Source organism: Varanus komodoensis, unplaced genomic scaffold (assembly GCF_004798865.1).
Source record: "Varanus komodoensis strain SLA01 unplaced genomic scaffold, ASM479886v1 scaffold53, whole genome shotgun sequence".
Taxonomy (NCBI): domain Eukaryota; kingdom Metazoa; phylum Chordata; class Lepidosauria; order Squamata; family Varanidae; genus Varanus; species Varanus komodoensis.
The window spans coordinates 1,308,257-1,326,863 of NW_025336126.1; the positions used below are offsets into that span (position 1 = coordinate 1,308,257).

General features: G+C 45.3%; 2 protein-coding genes across 3 annotated transcripts; both read left to right on the top strand.

Annotated features, from left to right (window-relative positions):
• Window positions 1-1,662: 1,662 nt before the first annotated feature.
• On the top strand, window positions 1,663-8,424 carry LOC123032306. Its single transcript, XM_044448099.1, has 4 exons — window positions 1,663-2,796; window positions 5,007-5,843; window positions 6,613-6,645; window positions 8,065-8,424. Exons 1-4 carry the CDS (start codon window positions 2,685-2,687, stop codon window positions 8,112-8,114), a joined length of 1,032 nt encoding a protein of 343 aa, XP_044304034.1. The 5' UTR covers window positions 1,663-2,684; the 3' UTR covers window positions 8,115-8,424.
• Window positions 8,425-10,771: 2,347 nt separating this feature from the next.
• Window positions 10,772-17,147, top strand: LOC123032110 (protein ALP1-like). Of its 2 annotated transcripts, none has more exons than XM_044447762.1 (2): window positions 10,772-11,049; window positions 15,518-17,147. In XM_044447762.1, exon 2 carries the CDS (start codon window positions 15,678-15,680, stop codon window positions 17,031-17,033), a length of 1,356 nt encoding a protein of 451 aa, XP_044303697.1. In that variant the 5' UTR covers window positions 10,772-11,049; window positions 15,518-15,677; the 3' UTR covers window positions 17,034-17,147. The 2 variants fall into 2 exon arrangements, with proteins under 2 accessions (XP_044303697.1, XP_044303698.1); XM_044447763.1 differs by lacking the exon at window positions 10,772-11,049 and adding an exon at window positions 11,064-11,529.
• Window positions 17,148-18,607: the final 1,460 nt, after the last annotated feature.

The window sequence follows — 18,607 nt, forward strand, 5'->3', positions numbered from 1 at the left end:
CTTCTGTAGATGACTTTGTAAAGAAACAAATGGAATTCTGAGGCTATGGGTTGCTGTACTGTGGTTAAATGAGTGTGTGGTTTGATTTTAATTTTAAGAAACCATGATTTTGTAGCATGACACCTTTTGTCCCCATGTCTTGGTGGTTTTCTACCTTGTTTTGTACACATGGATACACACTTGGACTAAAGCACATTATGAGTTTTCCCCAACTTGGGATCCTCCACATGTTCTGGACTACAGCTCCCATCAGCTGCAGTCAATACGTCCAATGTTAGTAGGAGATGGTTGTGATCATGGTTTGGAGCCTCTGAAAGGTGTCAGGTGGGAGAAGTCTGCTGGACTCTCAAACCGTGGACTCAGCAATCTGTGCAACCAGGGTTCCGCTACACCAGTGCACAAATGTCCCCATAAAGCATACTCCAAAGCATTTTCATCCAGTAAAGAGGTGGGAGCTAATAATCCTGACCATGCTGGTGATGTGCCTGACAGCCACACTGCTCTTGTGCAACAATGATGTAGAGTATGTTCTTGCTTATGTATCATCTTTCTAAATATAAGCAACTGTGATTACAAGTGCCTTTTTGTCCTTAATCTATAAACCTTCCAAGTTGTTAATGATGGTGACAGCATCGTAAAATTAGCCCCAGGGAAGTGAAATAAAGTAGCAAGGAACTTAATAAGCTTGCAATTACTGCTATCTCAATAGCACCTAGATGTATGTTTATAGGGTTGTTACTGAGATGAATCACACTATAGATTCCAAAAAAAGAAAAACCGCAAGATGTCTCTGCGGCTAATACTAAGGCACAGGAGCTGCACTTGATTATCTATAATCATGCAACATGTAACCTGGCAGTTATGTGGCAACACATCTATGCAAACATCTCATAATATCAAGTTCTTCATTGAGCTGATGCGCATTTTTAGTTGACCTGCTAATGGGCTATATGAATGTTTACTCAGAAACAGGTCTCCATTGAGTTTAGTGGGCTTCACTATCAAGTAAACATGCTCGGGGTTAACTCCTGCATTCCGGAACCGGATGTCATCCAGGTGTGCGGGACTGCAACTCCCATGATTCCCAATCAGCAAGACCACACTGGTTGCAATGATGCGAACGGACACCCAATACAGCTGGAGGGTACTAGGTTGGAGAAGTCTGGGTTATATGAAAAACTAAATAACCTTGGATACAAGCTTACCCATAATTAGCGCAGGCCAGTTGAAACCAATGGAACCAAATTAGCCATGAATCCAAGTTCCATCGATTTCAAAGAGTCTACTTTTCAGGATAGCTAAACCTAGACCCAACCCCCTGTGGGGGAATTATTTGAATTTATTTTAAAAAACGCAGCCAAAATAAAAATCGTGCACTGCGGAAAGTGGGTGGGAGAGACTAAATGGCAACCACTCCTGCAGACGGTGGCGAGCGGCGGGTTAGAAAGAAAAAGAAACCCCTCCCTGAGATCATGTGACACAGGAGGCTATCACGTGCCTGGGATGGGTCACGTGCTACGGTCGCCTCCCCGGAAGTCACGGAGGCGCTGGTGGTCACATGACTAGAGGAGGCCGAAGGGGGAAACCGGTCACGTGGCGGGGGCTGGCTGGGTGAATGTGCCGGGCGGGCTTGGGGGACCGAGATTAGAGCGCAGGCGGGCGCGGTGTGGGTTCGAGGCGGGCGGCCGGCCGGGGGCGAAGGCGGCAGTTGGGCCTTAGGGCGAAGGCTACGCGTTGCCGCTGTTCAGGGCCTACCTTTGGAGGGGTGATTTTTTTTTTTTGAAGCGGGGTTCCTGGGCGCATTTTTCGGGGGGGGGGGGAGGGGCCGGGGGGAGGGGGGCGGTTAGCTGTGCTCTGAGGAGGGCCCAGATTGGCTCAGACGGGGGCAAGGTGGGCCGAAGGATCTGAGAAACGGGTCGAGAAAGTTTGCGCCCCCCCAAAAAGTGGGGAGAGGGAATAGGTTAGGATTGGCGGGTTTTGGGGGAAAACTTCTTAGAAGCTAAGCTGCTAGCAGAGGTTGTGGGGGGGGGGACTCACATTGGGGTGGGCTGTGCAGAAGAACGGTCTTTAGTGGGAGGAAAGCAGCCTTTTATTTCGAGGCAACAGGGTTGTGTTGTCGGAAAGGAAGGTAGTTCCGTTACAATTGTGGGGAAGTGTCGAATTTTGTGCTGGATTCCCAAGGATCGTGGCAGTGCTGAGTAACGGGGTTGGGGGAGAGTGTAGTAACACAGAGAAATAATTGAGAGGAAAAATTAGATAGGAGGCACCTTTAATGAAAGTCTGTATAAGCTCTTCTACTTGAGGATTAGTTTAGGGTGTCTAAGTGACACAACAGAGTTAAAAGTGTTGGTATAAGGACTAGAGATTGTGATTGCATACTCCTAAGCTGTGGTAGCAGTGCAGAATTTAAGGAGTACTGCAGGGGAGCTGGAAGCTTTCATTAGAAAAATCTAAATCTGCATTTAGCTGTTTTTTTGTACTGTTTTGTGGGGGAGTTTTAGTCTTGAAACTTTCAGAAGGAGGCCAGTAATTTGTTTCCCAGAAAGAAAGTCCCTGGGAAGCCTGTGTTTTCCTAGAAAAAGGGTTGGAGCAGGACCGTGGTCCCTGGTGTTACAGAGCACCATTTGCATCCTTGAGATTCTGCTGCTTGTTCTGCTGACCCCATCCCAAAACAGCCAGAGGCCATGCAGAAAGAGGAACTGGGCATGGATGAGAATCGCAACCCAGAAGAGGAGCTGCGTCTCTTGGGGGGGAAGAAGGAGAAATGCCACAACCTCAGCAACCGCATCCGAGCAGGTAACTTCACAGAAATTGCAACCAAGTAGATGGGCCCATTCTGAGTTAGCCTAACCCACCCTGGTGCTCTCTGTTGGGCTGCAACTTCCAACATCCCCCAGCCAAGTGGTTCAAGAATACTAGAAGTCATGGCAGCCTATCTCAGAACTAAGAAAAATGCAGGCCTCTGCACATTCATACACTGGAAATTTTATGCTGGGTGCTTAAACTTTTGACAGATTTGGATTATTTCCTCTTGCACACCACAGCAAATTGTGTGCATCCCTTACCCTTTTAATCCAAAAGCTGCTAGATTCCTGGGAAAAGCAGGTTCTCAGGACTGCTCATACCTCAGTTTTGCTTGCTTCAACAATTTAATTTTTGTTAGGTTTTCAGAGCAGCATTTTTCCCCTCCCATGCACAGATGAAGTTTCCTGCAGTTTTCCTTCTACAGAGTCAGTCCATGACTCTGTATGCAACCACAGTCTTTTCACAAAGACAGTCCTATTCTCTCCCTAGTAATTCAAAGCTCACTAGGCCACACTCCCCTCCGTGGATTTCAGTTTCTTGTTTATCACTGTGCTATGTCTTATGCAGTTATTTGTTTAATAGCTGACTGCCTTTTATAACATTCTTCCATATTCTAGCTATTCTTTTTGCCTATAACCGCTGAGAGCAAAAGCCTTCTTTCTGTCATACAGGGGATGGAGCAGAGCTGTGCTACAGGCCAAGCCAGGTCTCCAGAGAAAGTGTGTTGTACTAAACTAGGACCCCCCCCCCTTTTTTTTGTCATTCAGTCTGTCTGATTCTGTTCCAGAGGTGGCTGCACCTCAGTGATGGGTGAGCCACATTCATCCTTAGAACATAGATCCTTGAATTCTACACTACAAGCACCTTTCACTGAGTGTCCCTTGTCTGTTGAAATGGTGTGGAAGAATATCTGGCTGTTACCTTTTGCTTCTTTATTAGATAGAATTGTGACATACATCTAAATATGCTTTCCTCCCTTCTAACACAGTCTGGAGAGGGGCTATAATCCATTTAGGAATGGAATGGAGTATTCAGGTTCCAAAGAGCTGCAGAACTCTGTATTCTCTGGGCAGAGGGGTTAGACTCTGGTTTGCAAGGAGGATTCCTGGTTTTAGGAATTCCAGGGTTCTGAATATGATCCATCTGTTTTTCTTTTCTTAGCATTTCTTATTGCACAGAGAAGTTTGAAAATATGAAGGCATATTTTAAAAGCTAAATCACTGTAGTATGTAACAGTTCTGGTGACCAGGAATTCCACAGAGCTGGTTGAGTCGGTTGGCAGGGGAAAACAAATCTCTCCATTTCTCCACCGTCATTTCTGCAGGGTTGGGAGGAAGGGAAACCTGCCCCTTCTCTTCCAGCCTATTTACTAGAAAGCATTTTTAAAAATAGTGTACTAAGACTAGCAGTCTTTTTATGCTGCCCACAAAATAGAGGCTTCCCCTTCTTTGCAGGCAGCATGGATACACCAGCTACTGGCCGCTTGGCAGGCTGGGAACCTTGATGGGCTTATTTGCAAGATGGATTGGAATAAGCGCACGATGCAGGGTGTGTGCACTATTACAGCATTAGAAGTGGTGTTTCAGATCTTAGAAGCCATGTATCTACACAGTATAATAATTCTGCATGAGGGAGATCTCCCTCCCTCCCTCCCTCCCTCCCTCCCTCCCTCCAAGGCAAATCTGCAATTATCTGGGATTGTGGGGGTTAGCAACACTTAGGGTTTTAAAAAATTACTTGTTGATGGGAAGTCTCTACCCACAGGTCATCCCATCCCCCCCCCCCCGCAAACTTCCCTGGTGAAGTTGCTATAGCGTCTAGGATGCTGTACTGCTATGGAGTTCCATTCCCTGCCTGTTTATGGCCTGCTGATCCCAAGCTGGAGAAAAACATGTCTGTATTCCTACCAGAGTATGCAAAGCATTCTCCAGATGCTAGCAGCATGCCATGTTTTGTTGTGGTTATATTTAGGAGTGGGTTGGTGTAGTAATATCAGTAAAAGTGGTGCCCTGTAGACTTACCATAAGCCAAAAATAAAAGACAGGAGGAGCTTACAGTGACACTTTTGATAGTGGGAGGGTGACAAAGGGAAAAGAGGGAGGGCACGATTTCCTTATTATGAAATGCTTTGGTTCTATAAGTTGTGATGCATAACTGATCCAGGCATTGTCCTCACCCTCACCGTCCTCCTCCTCCTCTAGGGTCGTGGGAGTCAAATGGGTATCCTGCACCTGCTGAAATAGCTGAAGAGCCCAGTGTTCCCTTGAGCCCTTCCAACAGCCTTAATATCCGCAATCTTCAACTGTCTGAGCGGGACCCTCCAGTTCCTCACCACCCTCGCCGCTATCCTCATCACTTCTATCATGGCCGGCCCTTCCATGCGTCCTACCGGAAGACCTATCGCGGCAGTCCCTCAGACCGCAAGGAGTGGGGGCCCAGCACCAACGGCCATCACTGTGCACCTGAGGGCATTGCCAACGGGCGATGGCAACACCGGCGCCGTGGCTATTCCGATCCACCCTCCCCGTCGTCGTCTCCCGAATCGGAACGCGATAGTGCCGTCAAAGCCAGCGAGAAGCCTGCGGTTACATCGAACCCCACCACTGCAGCCACTGAGGATTCTGGGAAGGAAACCTGGTCACTCTTCCGGCCCCTTCCTGCTTTTCCGGTTGATAGCAGCAGTGCCCGGATCATCCCCAAGATCTCTTATGCCAGCAAGCTGAAGGAGAACTTGGATCAGCCAGGGAAAGCCTGCCACGTTCCCGCCTCAGCTGTCCGCACCACTAATAGCCTCCCCAATTGTGTCTTGGCGCCACCCCCAAGCAGTCCCCCACCAACTGACAGCAGTCGGCGACAGCACCTGGGAGCCATCTTTCAGAATGAGTGGGGCCTCTCCTTTATCAATGAGCCAGGAGCTGGGCATGGAGGGGGTGGTGGGACGGCACCAGATAAGGATGTAGAAGATGCAGACACTGGAGCATGCTGGGAGAAAATGGAAGCCAGTGATTGGCAAGCTGCAAGAAATTACCACTTTGAAGGTAAGATAGTGGGAGGGGTTCAGTGTTTCCATTGTGAGAGTGGGGTGTCACAGTGGAGTGTATGTTGAGATTTAGGAACTATTGCATAGATAACTGTGTGTCCTTCAGAGATGGTGAAGAGGAGAGAATCCCTCGTTTGTGATACTAGCGGTGTGTATGGCGATTATGAGAAAATGGGCACTCCTCTCAGGGTGCAGAGAAGGTTTGCTGCAATTCATACAAGTCTTGGGGCCTGGAATAATATTAGCAGTTTGTGAAGATAAAAGTCAAGTATTGGGAATATAGGATTTATTTTCCACAACTTTTTCACTGCATGCTAGATAAAATATGATTGATCTTGGAATTCTACATTTTCTCCAGTTCAGTGTTCATATTACTACAGTTGGAGGGGTCAAATGGAGCTTTTTGTGAGGGCTGTAGCTAGTCTTTTTACAAGGTTATAAGGAGCAGTGATTTGGCTAAAGTTGGGGGGAACTGGGGCTGGAGCTTGTGGGTTTCATCAAGCCCCCCCCCCCCGTGTGTTTGAGCACTGCCTCATAAATGGATGCAGCTTTAGGTGGACTGAGTCAAAAGTTGGTGAGTTTCTCTCTTTAGTGCACATGGATGGATATGTGTGGTCTTTATGCATCTGGATCCCAATTGGGCATTTAGAAAATTTTAGAGGAGTGAGCTGCTTTAAATTATACTGGAGGGCTATTTGGGCTTACTTAGGAATAAGTTGCACTGTCACTTTGATTCTAATGCACCTTTTTTCTCACTCCTAATGCAGAATGGAGTCATATATTGGAGCTACATGGTCAAGGTAAGGAATGGAAGGAATCTCCTTTTAGAATTCTAGATGAAGAGAGCAAATAAAACTAGTCTAATTCTGTTCAGTACTGACTGGAGATATGAGGACTGGGTTTGTGGATTAAACAAACATTTGGGAAGGAGTACAGTTGTATGAAATGGAGGAATGTGGGTGGTGACTTTGTAACGGAATTCTGAGACATTTCTGAGTGTTGTGGCTGTGTGAGCTGTTTTTTTTTTTTATCAGAAGCAGCAAGGTACTATATAGCAACCTGATTAATGGCCAAAACAAATGAAAGCTTATTGATTCAATATTTGCTTTCAATATACAGCAAGGATACCTTTTTCCATATATTTGTCTATTCCTTGTCATATAGCCAGTCGCAGTACAACCCACCACCATGAAAATGCACAACCTTATTTGAGTGCAAATGTGGTGAACATTTTACTAGCATTTTTGTAAGGAAAATGCTTTCAAAAATTGTGACACATCAGTTCCACATTTGAATGTCGTCCTTTGACTTTTTAAATGCTGTGCTCAGCTGTGTTTGAGTGCATATATTAAATAGTTTTAAAGCCCTAATTGCTAGACAGCTGTTATACTTTGGGATGAGACTTCAAGACTCAGTGGAGAAGACAGTGCTAGAGAAGGGTGAAACCAGAAGGGGAAGACCAGATATGCGATGGCTGGACTCCATTAAGGAAGCTGCAGCCTTGAAATGACAAGAGCCGAGCAGGGCCGTCACGGACAAGACCGCTTGGAGGGCATTTATTCATAGGGTTGCCATAAGTCAGAGTCATAACTTGGCAGCATGTAGCAACAGAAATTGCTCAATGATGCCGATGGTAGGAAATGAAAGTACAACCTGTGTTTGTAAAATACTTCCAACTCCAGATCATAGCATGGAGAACTTGCAAGACAGTGAAACCTAACAACAGAACTGCCTGTTGTTGCCTTCGATTCAGAAGCCAGGCAGTCCAGATCTTTCAGTCTGAGCAATAACAGGATACAGGGAATCAAGCAGGGAGACATCGGGTTGTATTCAGTGTTAGTCTAACGTGTTGCATTCATTTCAATTGCTCTGCCCTGAGTCGGCCTAATATTGGATAGAAACTGTTGTGTGAGAACTTGGTCGTGTGCATGTGGCTGTGCTGTCCAGGAATGAGGCAGATGCAGAGTAGAGTGCACTGCTGAATTTCACAGCTGTCTAGCTTTGCACGTGGGGCTGCCTGAGACAGTTTGGCCAAGGCATGGACTAACTGAATAACTGCATAGTAGGAAGCAGGTGGATAGGGAACTGTCCTTGGACTACCACTCTAGTTTCATAGGTGAATGGGACTTGGGGCAGGCAGATGGCTTATTCATGTCTCATGGGACATCTCCCTTTAAGGTACACCATCATCTTCTGTTTTCCTTTTTTTCTCTTTCTAGCTCCTAGCAGAGTGAAGTTTTATACGGATACCTCGGATGGAAAGGGTTAACTTCAGGAATATCCAGGGGAAGCACCGCTAAGATATGGGGGGCACATGGGGAGTGGCAAGGCTCCCACCCCACCCCACCCCCTTGAAGACTGGAGAAGCCCAGGCATCTTGAAAGGGGAAGCTACGCTATCTGCCTACCTCCTTTCCTTTGCTGTTATAGCCCAAATTGTCCTGGGTGAGACTGTTGTCTCATCTCCTCCCCCCTTTCTCTCTGTTTTAATGCTCTGGTTTTTAATTTCTTCACATGGTTTTTAATTTCTCTGGATTCCCCTGAAAAATAAAGGCAAAAAAAGAATTTATTTAAATTCAATTATCTTTCTTTGTCAGTCTCTGCTTGTTACTCAGCACAACACAATTCAGCAGAGGGAGATACTGTTGAAACCAGGGTCCTGAAAGGGGTCTGTGGGGAAAATTACTTTGAAGGTGTAAATATGACAAGATTTCAGATGATTTTTTGAAAGCATGGGACTAGAGTGCAAATTTTGATGAGTTTTGCCAGAAGGGAACAAAAACATTTAGCTAAGAAATATAATTGAAAGAAAAGAAAGAAGAAATGCTGTGCCTTCTGGCAGCATGGTGATGGGAGCTGTAGCTTGGCATGATTATTCCTTTCTATGTTGTAGAGCTAGGGGTTAATATCTGGCGGTATCCTCCAACACTGTTTTATCTGGGTAGCGATGAATTCCTTTTAGCTTCTAGACGAGCTCTGTTAGAAAGTCCCTAGGCCTTTGAAAAGGTTTGCTATTTGCTACTTTTTATTTCAAAAGGAGAAAACCTTTTAAAAATATCTCTAGCGTCTTTTACAAAAGTAAGCCTATGAATTGGCACAGCTGTTGGTATAGTAATGGCACTTCACTGATACTAGGACGGCAGGAGAGCACCCTTGTTACCTTTAGGATAAAAATTGATTATTTTATCAATTGTTTTTATGGCTGTTTTTAATCTTGTAAGCCATCCTGAGATGCAGTAGTGAAGGACGGCATATAAATGTTTTAAACAAAGAAAAATAGCCTATTTATTGAGAATAGGATCTGCTTAGCATAATAGAACTTCTGGGCAAATGGATCACTGTTAAATGATTTCATTCATTCATTGTGCAAAAGGAATCCTTTCCTGCTGCTGCCGCCATTTAGCTGGAAGAAAGTAGCTTCTTAGATAAAGAGCAGCACAAGTACTAGGAGGAGTAGATTAATTTCTTGTCGGGCTTTTCCACAGAAGGGCAATGCTGTAATTCTAAGCATTCTTCCAGAGAATGAAATTGTATACATTATTAATACCATCCATAATGTTGACCAAAAGGCACGTGTCCTGGTGGGTGTATGCCCACAATACCCACCAGGGAGGATTTTCTTGGATTGATTCTCAAGAATAACTGGTTACCAATGAATTGTTCCAGATGGCACATCTGAGCAGTCCTTAGTTGGCCCTTTTATACATAGAGCATTAAAGGGTTACATGTAACACAGTTAACGCTTTCCAATAGGTTACATAAGAAAAAGTTGCAATGGGATGATCTTTCCCACTTGCATACTAAAGAGGATGCTCTGAAGGGGGGGGGGAGGATGGGGTGCTATTACATAGAAGAGGAGGAGGACGGGGTGGGCTGGTGTGAATTGCCCTTTGTTTGAGCTGCTGTTATCTGTGAAGTGCCAACTAGCTTTCTCAGGACTAGTGCCTGGTTAGTGTTAGCTACCTTTCAAGGATGCACACATGCTGATTATTCTAGAAAAGAAGGCTTTTCTCAGGCCTGGTTATGTGAGATTGCATGATTTAACCAAGGTTATACCTATTGACTTGTACGTCAATAACATAAGGGGTGCTTACAACTTGGTCTCCGTTGTGCAATGCATGCATCATTTATTGGTAATTCGCTAGCATAGCTTTCTCCAGATGCTCTGGACTACAGCTTCCAGCATTCCTGACGATTGGTCATGCTTGCTGGAGGTGATGGAAGCACAAGTTCAAGACACTTAGAGAGCACCAGGTTGGGGAAGTTTGGCCTGTATTCTACACAAATCTAGCATCGGGAATACCCATAGTAAAGAAACCAGGGGATATCTGGAAGAGGAACAGGGTCAATTCCCTCAAGGTGCAGAAATATTTCCAGACGAAACGGCAGAGCTTCGCTAGACAACGGCCCGTCCGACGCAAGGCTGTTGAGGTCCAAAAGTTTCGTGGATGGCCGCCGTAGCGTAACTGCCTTTCACGTTTCGGCTCCCTCGCCTCGCCTCCTCGCCTCGCCTTTTACGGTTCCGCCCGCCCCCGCCATGTGCACACACGCCGGCCAAGGAGAATGAACGCTGCATGAATCTAAGAAGTTGGTTATGTGCATGGAAAAATAAACCAGAATACATTGGTTAATCTTTAAAACGTCACAAGATTATTTGTCATTCATAAGACAATTATCGAAATGCAGCTACATTCATTTTGATGATAAGCACTGAGGATCCGTAAAAGAACACTTTTGCCCTCAATCAAAATGGCTCTCAAACATTCAGTAGTTAGGGTAGGTCTAGCAACTCTCGGAAGCCTTTTTCTGTGGTCTCACGGAGCCGTTACGCCGGAAGACACACAACCCGCTCTTGTCGGCTCATTCCCCTTCCCGGAAGCAGAGCCGTGTCTCTAGGAAGTGAGCTAGGGAAGGGAAACGGTCTACTCGGGGCGCGTGCGCACTGTGCCACTGGTCCGGGCGAACGCTGTTGCGTCACTCCAAAGCCGTATCTCCTACGTCATGAGAGCGGGGTGGAAGACGGGAGCGTCATTTGCGCGTGCGTAAGAAGCTTCTTACCTGTCGGATGGCCATGTAAAAATAAGGCGATGGGTGGGCGCAAGTACCTCTTAAAGGCACAGCACCTTCGATAGTGGCAACCTTCGTAAAGAGGGAAGGCGCCTTAGCTGCAACCTGGAGGGCTGCAGAGGAGAGAACAGGACGGAGGTAAGATGAGGCTCTTCCTCCTTTGCTCCTGTGGACGTTCTTCTCTCTCCTTCCTCGCCGCAGCTGTTTCCCTTTCTCATCCTCTTCCTCCGGCTACTTTGCGCTCCATCAACTTCTCTTTTCTACGATAGGCCTTTTGTCCCAATATAGGCCCGTTTAATTGCAAGGGAATGAAACCCGGGACGACAGTGCGCGCGCCGAGTCAGTTCATTCCGTCATTAGTTCAGTGGTGCCCTCGGAGCGAAGCCTTGGGGCACAAAGCCAAGGGCCTTTCAAGCTGGCAGGGTTCGCTCACCACATTTTGAAACATGTGAACGTCCTGAGAGCCCTTTCCTGCGCTGAGACCATAAACTCCAGAGTCTAAAATTCCCGAGGGGTGCCGTTGGTGGCTCTCCGGATCGCAGGCACAGAGAGCGTTCGCAGCCCTGCTCGGTAAACTCGCTTTAACTGCAGAGACTGAACCTGACGGGTCTTCAGCAGGTAAATAAAACACATGGAGCAGCTCCGAATTATAGCGCAGGGCCCTCCCAGGACCTGATGTGCCGTGCAGTTCTTTGCCGTGTCTGCTCAGGAGGAAGCCCCATTGTGTTCCATGGGGCTTGCTACTTAAGCATGCACAGAATTGTAGCCTTCTTTGTATTTATTAGAAAGAGAACTATGCTTTCTTCATTATAGCTCAGCAGCTCTCTGTCACTAGTCAGCAGCCAAAAGAGAGGTGATCTCCTGCATGCATACCCCCAACCTCCATTTCTTCCCAAAGCAGTTCTTAGCAAAAGAAAGGCTACTCTTTCTTGTCCCTGTGGAAACTCAGGAGTGATAAATGATAACTTGCCCATGTCTGCTTTCTGTAGTTTTACAGCTGAGAGTGAATCCAAGCCCTGCACTTTAGAGCTCTCAGGAAGAGTAGCAGTGTAAAAAGTAATCAATGAACAAGAAAACTATCTGCTTTCACAATGTTAACCATCTATGCCTTCACACCTGTGACTGTCTATCTCAAGAGTTTCCTCTAAACTGGGAACACAACTAGCTTGGACCCTGATTTGAATGCTAATCCTGAACCATGAAATAAATGTGTATAGTAATAAAAGGTTTTCTGAGTTAACACTGAGTGATTTGAATTGATAAGAAGCTACAGCCAACCCGTGCCCTAAGACACAGGGCCCAAGTATTATTTTGGAGGAATTTAGTCTAAATTTCACACAAACTCCCGCACACCTAATGTACTTTTCTGGGTACCCCCAACATTTGAGGAGCTGTGATCACTTTGTGAGAGCTACCCTTCTGCTATTATTTGTACTTGTTTATTTGAATATTTGATTTTGCAAGAGCTGAGCAGGGCTTGTCAGGATCAGAACATTTTCAAACCTTGCCATCAGTCAGAGAAAACTTGACAGCACATAACAACATTTGTATATTTACATCTTGCAGTTCTGTGAAGAAGTTCAAAGTAGGTCACAATGACATAGCTACAACAACACAGAAGAGGTAACAGAACAAGACTGAAAGCATTATTGTCAGCCTCAAGCCTGATGCGTGTTACATTCTCTTGAAAGAATCCATGGAAGTAGTTGCTTTTTCTCATCAGGTCAGGAAGGAAGCACAACAAAAATAAGGAAACGGCCACAAAGGGCTGATTTCTGCTATCCAATCTGCTACAAAGATAACACAGATAGTAAGACCTGCTGATAGGAGAGCTCAATTTGTGAAAAGGCTCACAGTCTGTGTAATCTCCTGGCTGTCTGCTAACATTTATATAATCTGAAGTAGTTTATCCTAATAGCCAAGAAGGCAAGGTAATCATTTTTAAAAACACCATGATTGCCCTACAGTTTTTACCAAAAGAGTTAGGGTACCATGCTTGCTACGAGACTGAGCTATGAATCAGAAATTTGGGTCTTGCCTGTGCCAGGAATTCACTCGGTGGTTTTAGGCAAGTTCATTCTCAGCCTCAATAGCTCCATTTACAAAACAGAGAATAAGAATATTTTCCATATAGAGTTGCTATAAGGATTACAAATAGCTAATACCTGCAAAATACTGTAAATGCTTGGAAGTGCTAAACATGTTAAACATGATTATTATCAACACGGAAACATGCCTCTTGACAGCTGTAGTACGTGTCAGGTTCAGGATGATACATGAATAACATAAGTTTACATTCATGTACATGGGAAAAGAGTGTACCCACCCACAGACTTAGCTCCCTGAAACCTGGGGTGAAGTGGGAAGCAGAATCTTGAAGAATGACAAAGTTAACCAGTCATGCTGACAAAATGTCAATAGGGTGTTTGTAAAAGGCAAAAGCCACCCCTGTGACTTACTAGGAATAAGTATTGGAAAAAATGGATTGTCCCCCCAAAAATAGTAAAAATTGGAGCAGGAAAGATCTGAGATGATGTCCAGAAATCGTTTTTAAAGATTCAAGAAGACTGGAGATGGGCCAGCCTTATTCCCACTGAAGGCATCTGTTGGAGGTGTGATGCCAGTGGTGGGTGGGGTTACCTTTCACTTGCTTCCTTCCTAATACAGGGAGGGGACATACCATTCTTTCCACGGGACTGAACTGATTCCTTTCAGCATGCATTTAGATTGCCTGCCCCGGCTTAAGCGATGCTCTATCTCTAGGCCCTCTTATTTTTCCATCCCCAACTGTACAGTCTCTGCTTATCGAGCACCATCCTCTCAGCCCCCAAAGCTACTCATCATATTCCCTTCATGCCTTTTTGTTTCTTGCAGGGGAGGGAGCAAGGATGCTTATCAGATTCAGTAGAGAACAAACTTTTTTTTTCTTTTTAAATAAGTCTTCAGAAGTTACTTGGAGAGATGTTCATGAAGCATAGCAGTCTACCATGAGCTCCTGAGCTTATGTTGAAACTGTGGTACAGGAGGAGTGTGCAGTCACTATGTTGAATATGCAGCCTCCTCTTGGGGGTTCTCATGTTGTGCAACCCAGAAAACATGGGTTATGTGAGGGGAAACAACCCTCGCATAACCCATGATCTCTTTCAGGGTTATGTGATTTAACTCTCACATAACCCTCAGTTACCTGGTTTGAACATTACATCAGCTGAGCTGCAATTGCATATGCAGTGTGGGGGCACATAGGGGCTACAGCACATTTTGAGTTAAATAAGCCACAGGGGGCATAAGCATGTTATGCAGACCTGGTCATTATCTTCTAGAGAGCAACCCCAGCCACCATTCAGACTAGTGCCCTTTTTATTAGCTGTGAAGGTCCAACACCGCTGCTTTGTCTGTTTGTGTCATATCCAATCCTAACTGTGTTATTCAGAAAAAAGTACTGCTGAGATCAATGGTATTTCCAAGTGAGGATGCTAAGGGTTGCAGCCATGTTTTCTGGATGGATTGATTTGTATTTTGATACTACCTTTCTGGAGTCAACCAAGAGGGTTCACAAAAAAATCAAGGAATGAAAACTTTAATCAAATAAAATACTGTCAGACATATTATTATGTCAGACATTATTAGAAAACCTAATAATGATTTTTAAAGCCTGGGTAATAAATTATGAATATATGGAAAATGGTATTATATGAGAAGAAGAGATATCCTGTGTGTGGTTCTAGGAGGAGCCATCAGATCAGTTCTAATGTACCTTGTTGTTTGTTGTTTTGCTAAGAAAGGGAGGGAGAGAGTAGCCTTACATTGCTTTTGGAAGTGTTGCTAAGGATGACAAATAGCAATTGAACTGAATTATTTGGGTCAGTAGACCCACAGATCTGCTCTGACTGCATGAGCTTTTGCCACTGAAAATACATTCGCAGTCTGGCCCTTTTCACAGAAGAGAGGATTTAAAACTTTTCATTCGTATGTAGTTATTTTGGAGGGGCAAAGTTCCCCCTCATTTATTTTCTCTTGGTAGTGAACAGGGATAGAAGTTTGGAAAACTTGGAAGATTTTAAATTGAGCCAGGATCTGCTAGGTGTTAGCTCAAAGCCTGTTTATAATGAAATGGCTGAGTTATGAGGGTCTTTGAGCATGTGTACAGTGCTTTTCCCTCACTGGTGAGTGACTGCTAGATTTAGTTCACTTAAGATTTGCAGGAAGGCTATACTTCTTGCATTTATTACTTCAGAAATAAAGAATTAGATGGCAGGCCCAGTTGGAGAGGAAATAGCACTCAAAGCACTAAATTGAGAAGGTTGGTCAGTGTGGATTAATGTAAGAAGAGACAACATGGGTGTAATGATTGTCAAATGACCTGATGGAAGAATGTTTATGGGCAGAAGGGAATCTAGGTTAGGATGACCAGGCAAAGCTACAGATGACCTTCTGAAAACATAACAATTTTGAAATGGAGAGCGGGCAAAGCCTTGATAATTCCTGAATGGAACAATTGACTTCCACTCAATTTAACTTTTTAAAAAGGTCTCCCAGTTGAAATGTGCATATGTTTCAGTCAGTGAGCATATCCCCAATTACAATGTATTGCGCTTCGGTTCAACAGTGCCTTTCCAGCTGAAGTGCATGGACTTGCTTATGAGTCATCCCAGCCCGATGGTCTCCTCCTCGCCTTCACCAGTGGTGTAGCAGGGGAAGGGTTTTGTCTCGCGTCACAGCAACATCACTTCCTTCCAATACCGTGAACTTCAGGAGTGGCTAGATAAATGGAACAAGAGTGCCTGGCCTTGGTTGCCGCCTGTGTTCAAACCTCCCAGTTGCTGGTGCAGCAGTGGATGCTCAACAGGCGCACAGTGATATTCGCAATAGCGAGGATTCTGCAGCGCAGGCGCTTCCGCAGGTCCGCCGCTGTGCTGAGACGGATCCTCTCCGCCAGCGTACGACGCAAGAGGGCCCTGCTGCGGCTTCACCGAAATGCGATTGTCTCGGTGGTCACTATGGTGTACTCATCGTCTCCTGCGCTGCACTACGAGCACGAGCTGATGGCCTTGTCCGAGCGCTCTCACTGGATGCTTCCACGATGCAGCGAGTGGTGGGAGCGGATGATCTCTTCAGAACAGGACGACAAGTGCTGGATTTCCCTGTTCCGAATGTCACGCTCGACACTGATGTATATTGCTGAGGAGCTGCGCCCTGCCCTGCAGCGTCGAGACACAGGTATGCGGTCACACATTCCCGTCGAAAAGAGAGTCGCCATGACCATCTGGAAGCTGGCGCACCACGACAGTTACAAGACTGTCTCGGAACTCTTTGGGGTGGGGATTTCATCCGCGTGCTCCATATTCGAAGAGGTCTGTGAGGAAATCAACAGCAGGCTTCTGGCTCAAACGATCGTTCTGGGAGAACCGCAGGAGATTATGGAGGGCTTCAAGGGGATGGGCTTCCCCAACTGCCTTGGTGCAATCGATGCCATACATATCTCCATCCTGTGTCCCCCCTTCTCTGCTGACTCCTACATCAATTGCAAAGGCTTCTATTCAATGGTGTTGCAGGCCCTGGTGGACAGCAAATCCCGTTTCACCGATATCTATGTTGGCTTTCCTGAACGGTCCCACGACTCCCGCATCCTGCACAACTCTCCTTTTTTCAACAGCATGGATGAAGGCACCTTTGGGCCACAAACTCAGACAGTGTTGGAGGGGGTTTCCATGACCCCTGTTGTAATTGGGGATTCTGCATATCCCCTTCGCCCCTGGCTAATGAAGCCATACCCTGCCCCCAAAACCGAGGCCCAAGAGAAATTCAACGAGAGGCTCGCCAAGTGCCGAGCGTGTGTAGAGAGAGCGTTCGGGGTCCTGAGAGCTCGCTGGAGATGTTTGCAGATGAGGCTGGATGTGAGGGAGAAGCTCATTCCCGTAGTCATCGCCACTTGCTGCATCCTGCACAACATCTGTGAGATCAAGGGCGACGAGTTGCTGGAGCCGTTGGAAAGTCCTGCAGCTGCAGAAGCCCAGAATGCTTCAGCCAGGCCAAGAGTGCCACTGTCAGAAGCTGGACTGACCAAGAGAGCCTGCCAGATCAGAGCTGCCTATTGCTCCTATTTTGAGAAGAACCCTCTGTAAAAGAATAGATTCATGTGCCCATGTGACTTCCGTTGTTCCATATGGCCTGGCTGCAGCATCAAAGTCTACATGTGGTATCTTGTTTTACAAATCAAATAAAAGGGTTATAATTTTGTTGCTTGTTGCTTTATTTTTAAAGTAATTGCTGTGATGAAAACAGCCTTAGAGACATTAGTCCTGCATTTCTCTGAAAACAATGTGGGAATGGAACAAACATAGTATAAAATTCAGTGAAAGCTGCAACTACAAGAGTTGAAACATTTACATTCCCTTTAGTCTTTTCCAAAACCTAAGCAGAGATATGGTACACCTACCCAAGTGGTAGCCACAGCAGATTAAAGTTGATTGATTGATTCTTTCTAAAAGTTTACTATGGCTGCAATCCTGTGCACTCCTACCTGGGAGTAAACCATACTGAACTCCATGAGATTTACTTGCAGTACAATCTAATGCTTTTTTACTGAAATGTATCTCAAAATATTTCCTATTTCCTTTGGTCCAAACCTCTGGATTTCAGTGGCCAGCCCCTTATCCAGATACTGAGCAGGGGATTCACACAGATTTTGAAAATGCAGATTACGTATGTCTCTCTAATTTTAACTCCAGGGTCTGTACTTTACTACATCTTCTTGGCTGTGATTGAAAAGTTGTTCCTGTTTTGGGGTTCATCTAGACACCAAGGGACCTTTAAAATAAGAGTGATGGATTTCATGAAAGAGTGCTGGACAAGTCACCAGGACCCGTGTCAACAATTCTTACCTTCTGTACTTGGACAGATGGGATTTGTTTCTGATTTGCAAACTATGATTGTAGGCAGTACTTAAACCATGGTTTCTTGGTTTAGATCTCACAGGAAACTATAAACAAATTAGGAAGCCTTCATTCAATCTGGGTTCATGAAAAGAGGGGGGAATGGAAGAAGTGCTCAAGCTCACGGCTTGTTCCTGCTCCAAAAAGCATGATTTGTTAGAGCAAAATAAAATGTCTGTGTTGTGACAGACTGTTGCTTTACAAATGGGAACAAGAAGCTTTCCTTAAGCTTTTTTCTAACAAACTTAGCATATTTTTTAAATTAATGACTGGCAAGGAATCTGAACACAGGCTAAACAAATTTAACATGGCTCCCTTTGAGCTAATGCCCTGCTTTCTAATTGTTAAGGAACATCCAGCTTTGTGGGGAAAATTCTCAAGCCACAGAGGAAAGCAGCAATCGATGTATGTTGGTTGCAAACATGTTGTGTAGTTACACAGAATGTGTTGAAACTTGCTTTTCACTATTATATGCCTTTGCCACAGCTAGAACATTGAGCAGCTGCTGGGATTGTTTTAACAATGGTTTCCACCACTTCAAAAGAAAATAGTTTTGTTGGAGCATGGTCTGTCTTTATTGGTCAGGATTTCATTTGGAATAGAGCTCACCTAGAATTAGCCCTGGAGCACAGAAATTCCCAGAGATCACCCATCTGTCTCACACACACCACTGAGAACCACTTAGCATTAGGAGCTGGAAATGTGTGATGCACATTAGAAGATCCTGCGAATAATAATATTTGTTGAATTTTTGAAGTGAAGAC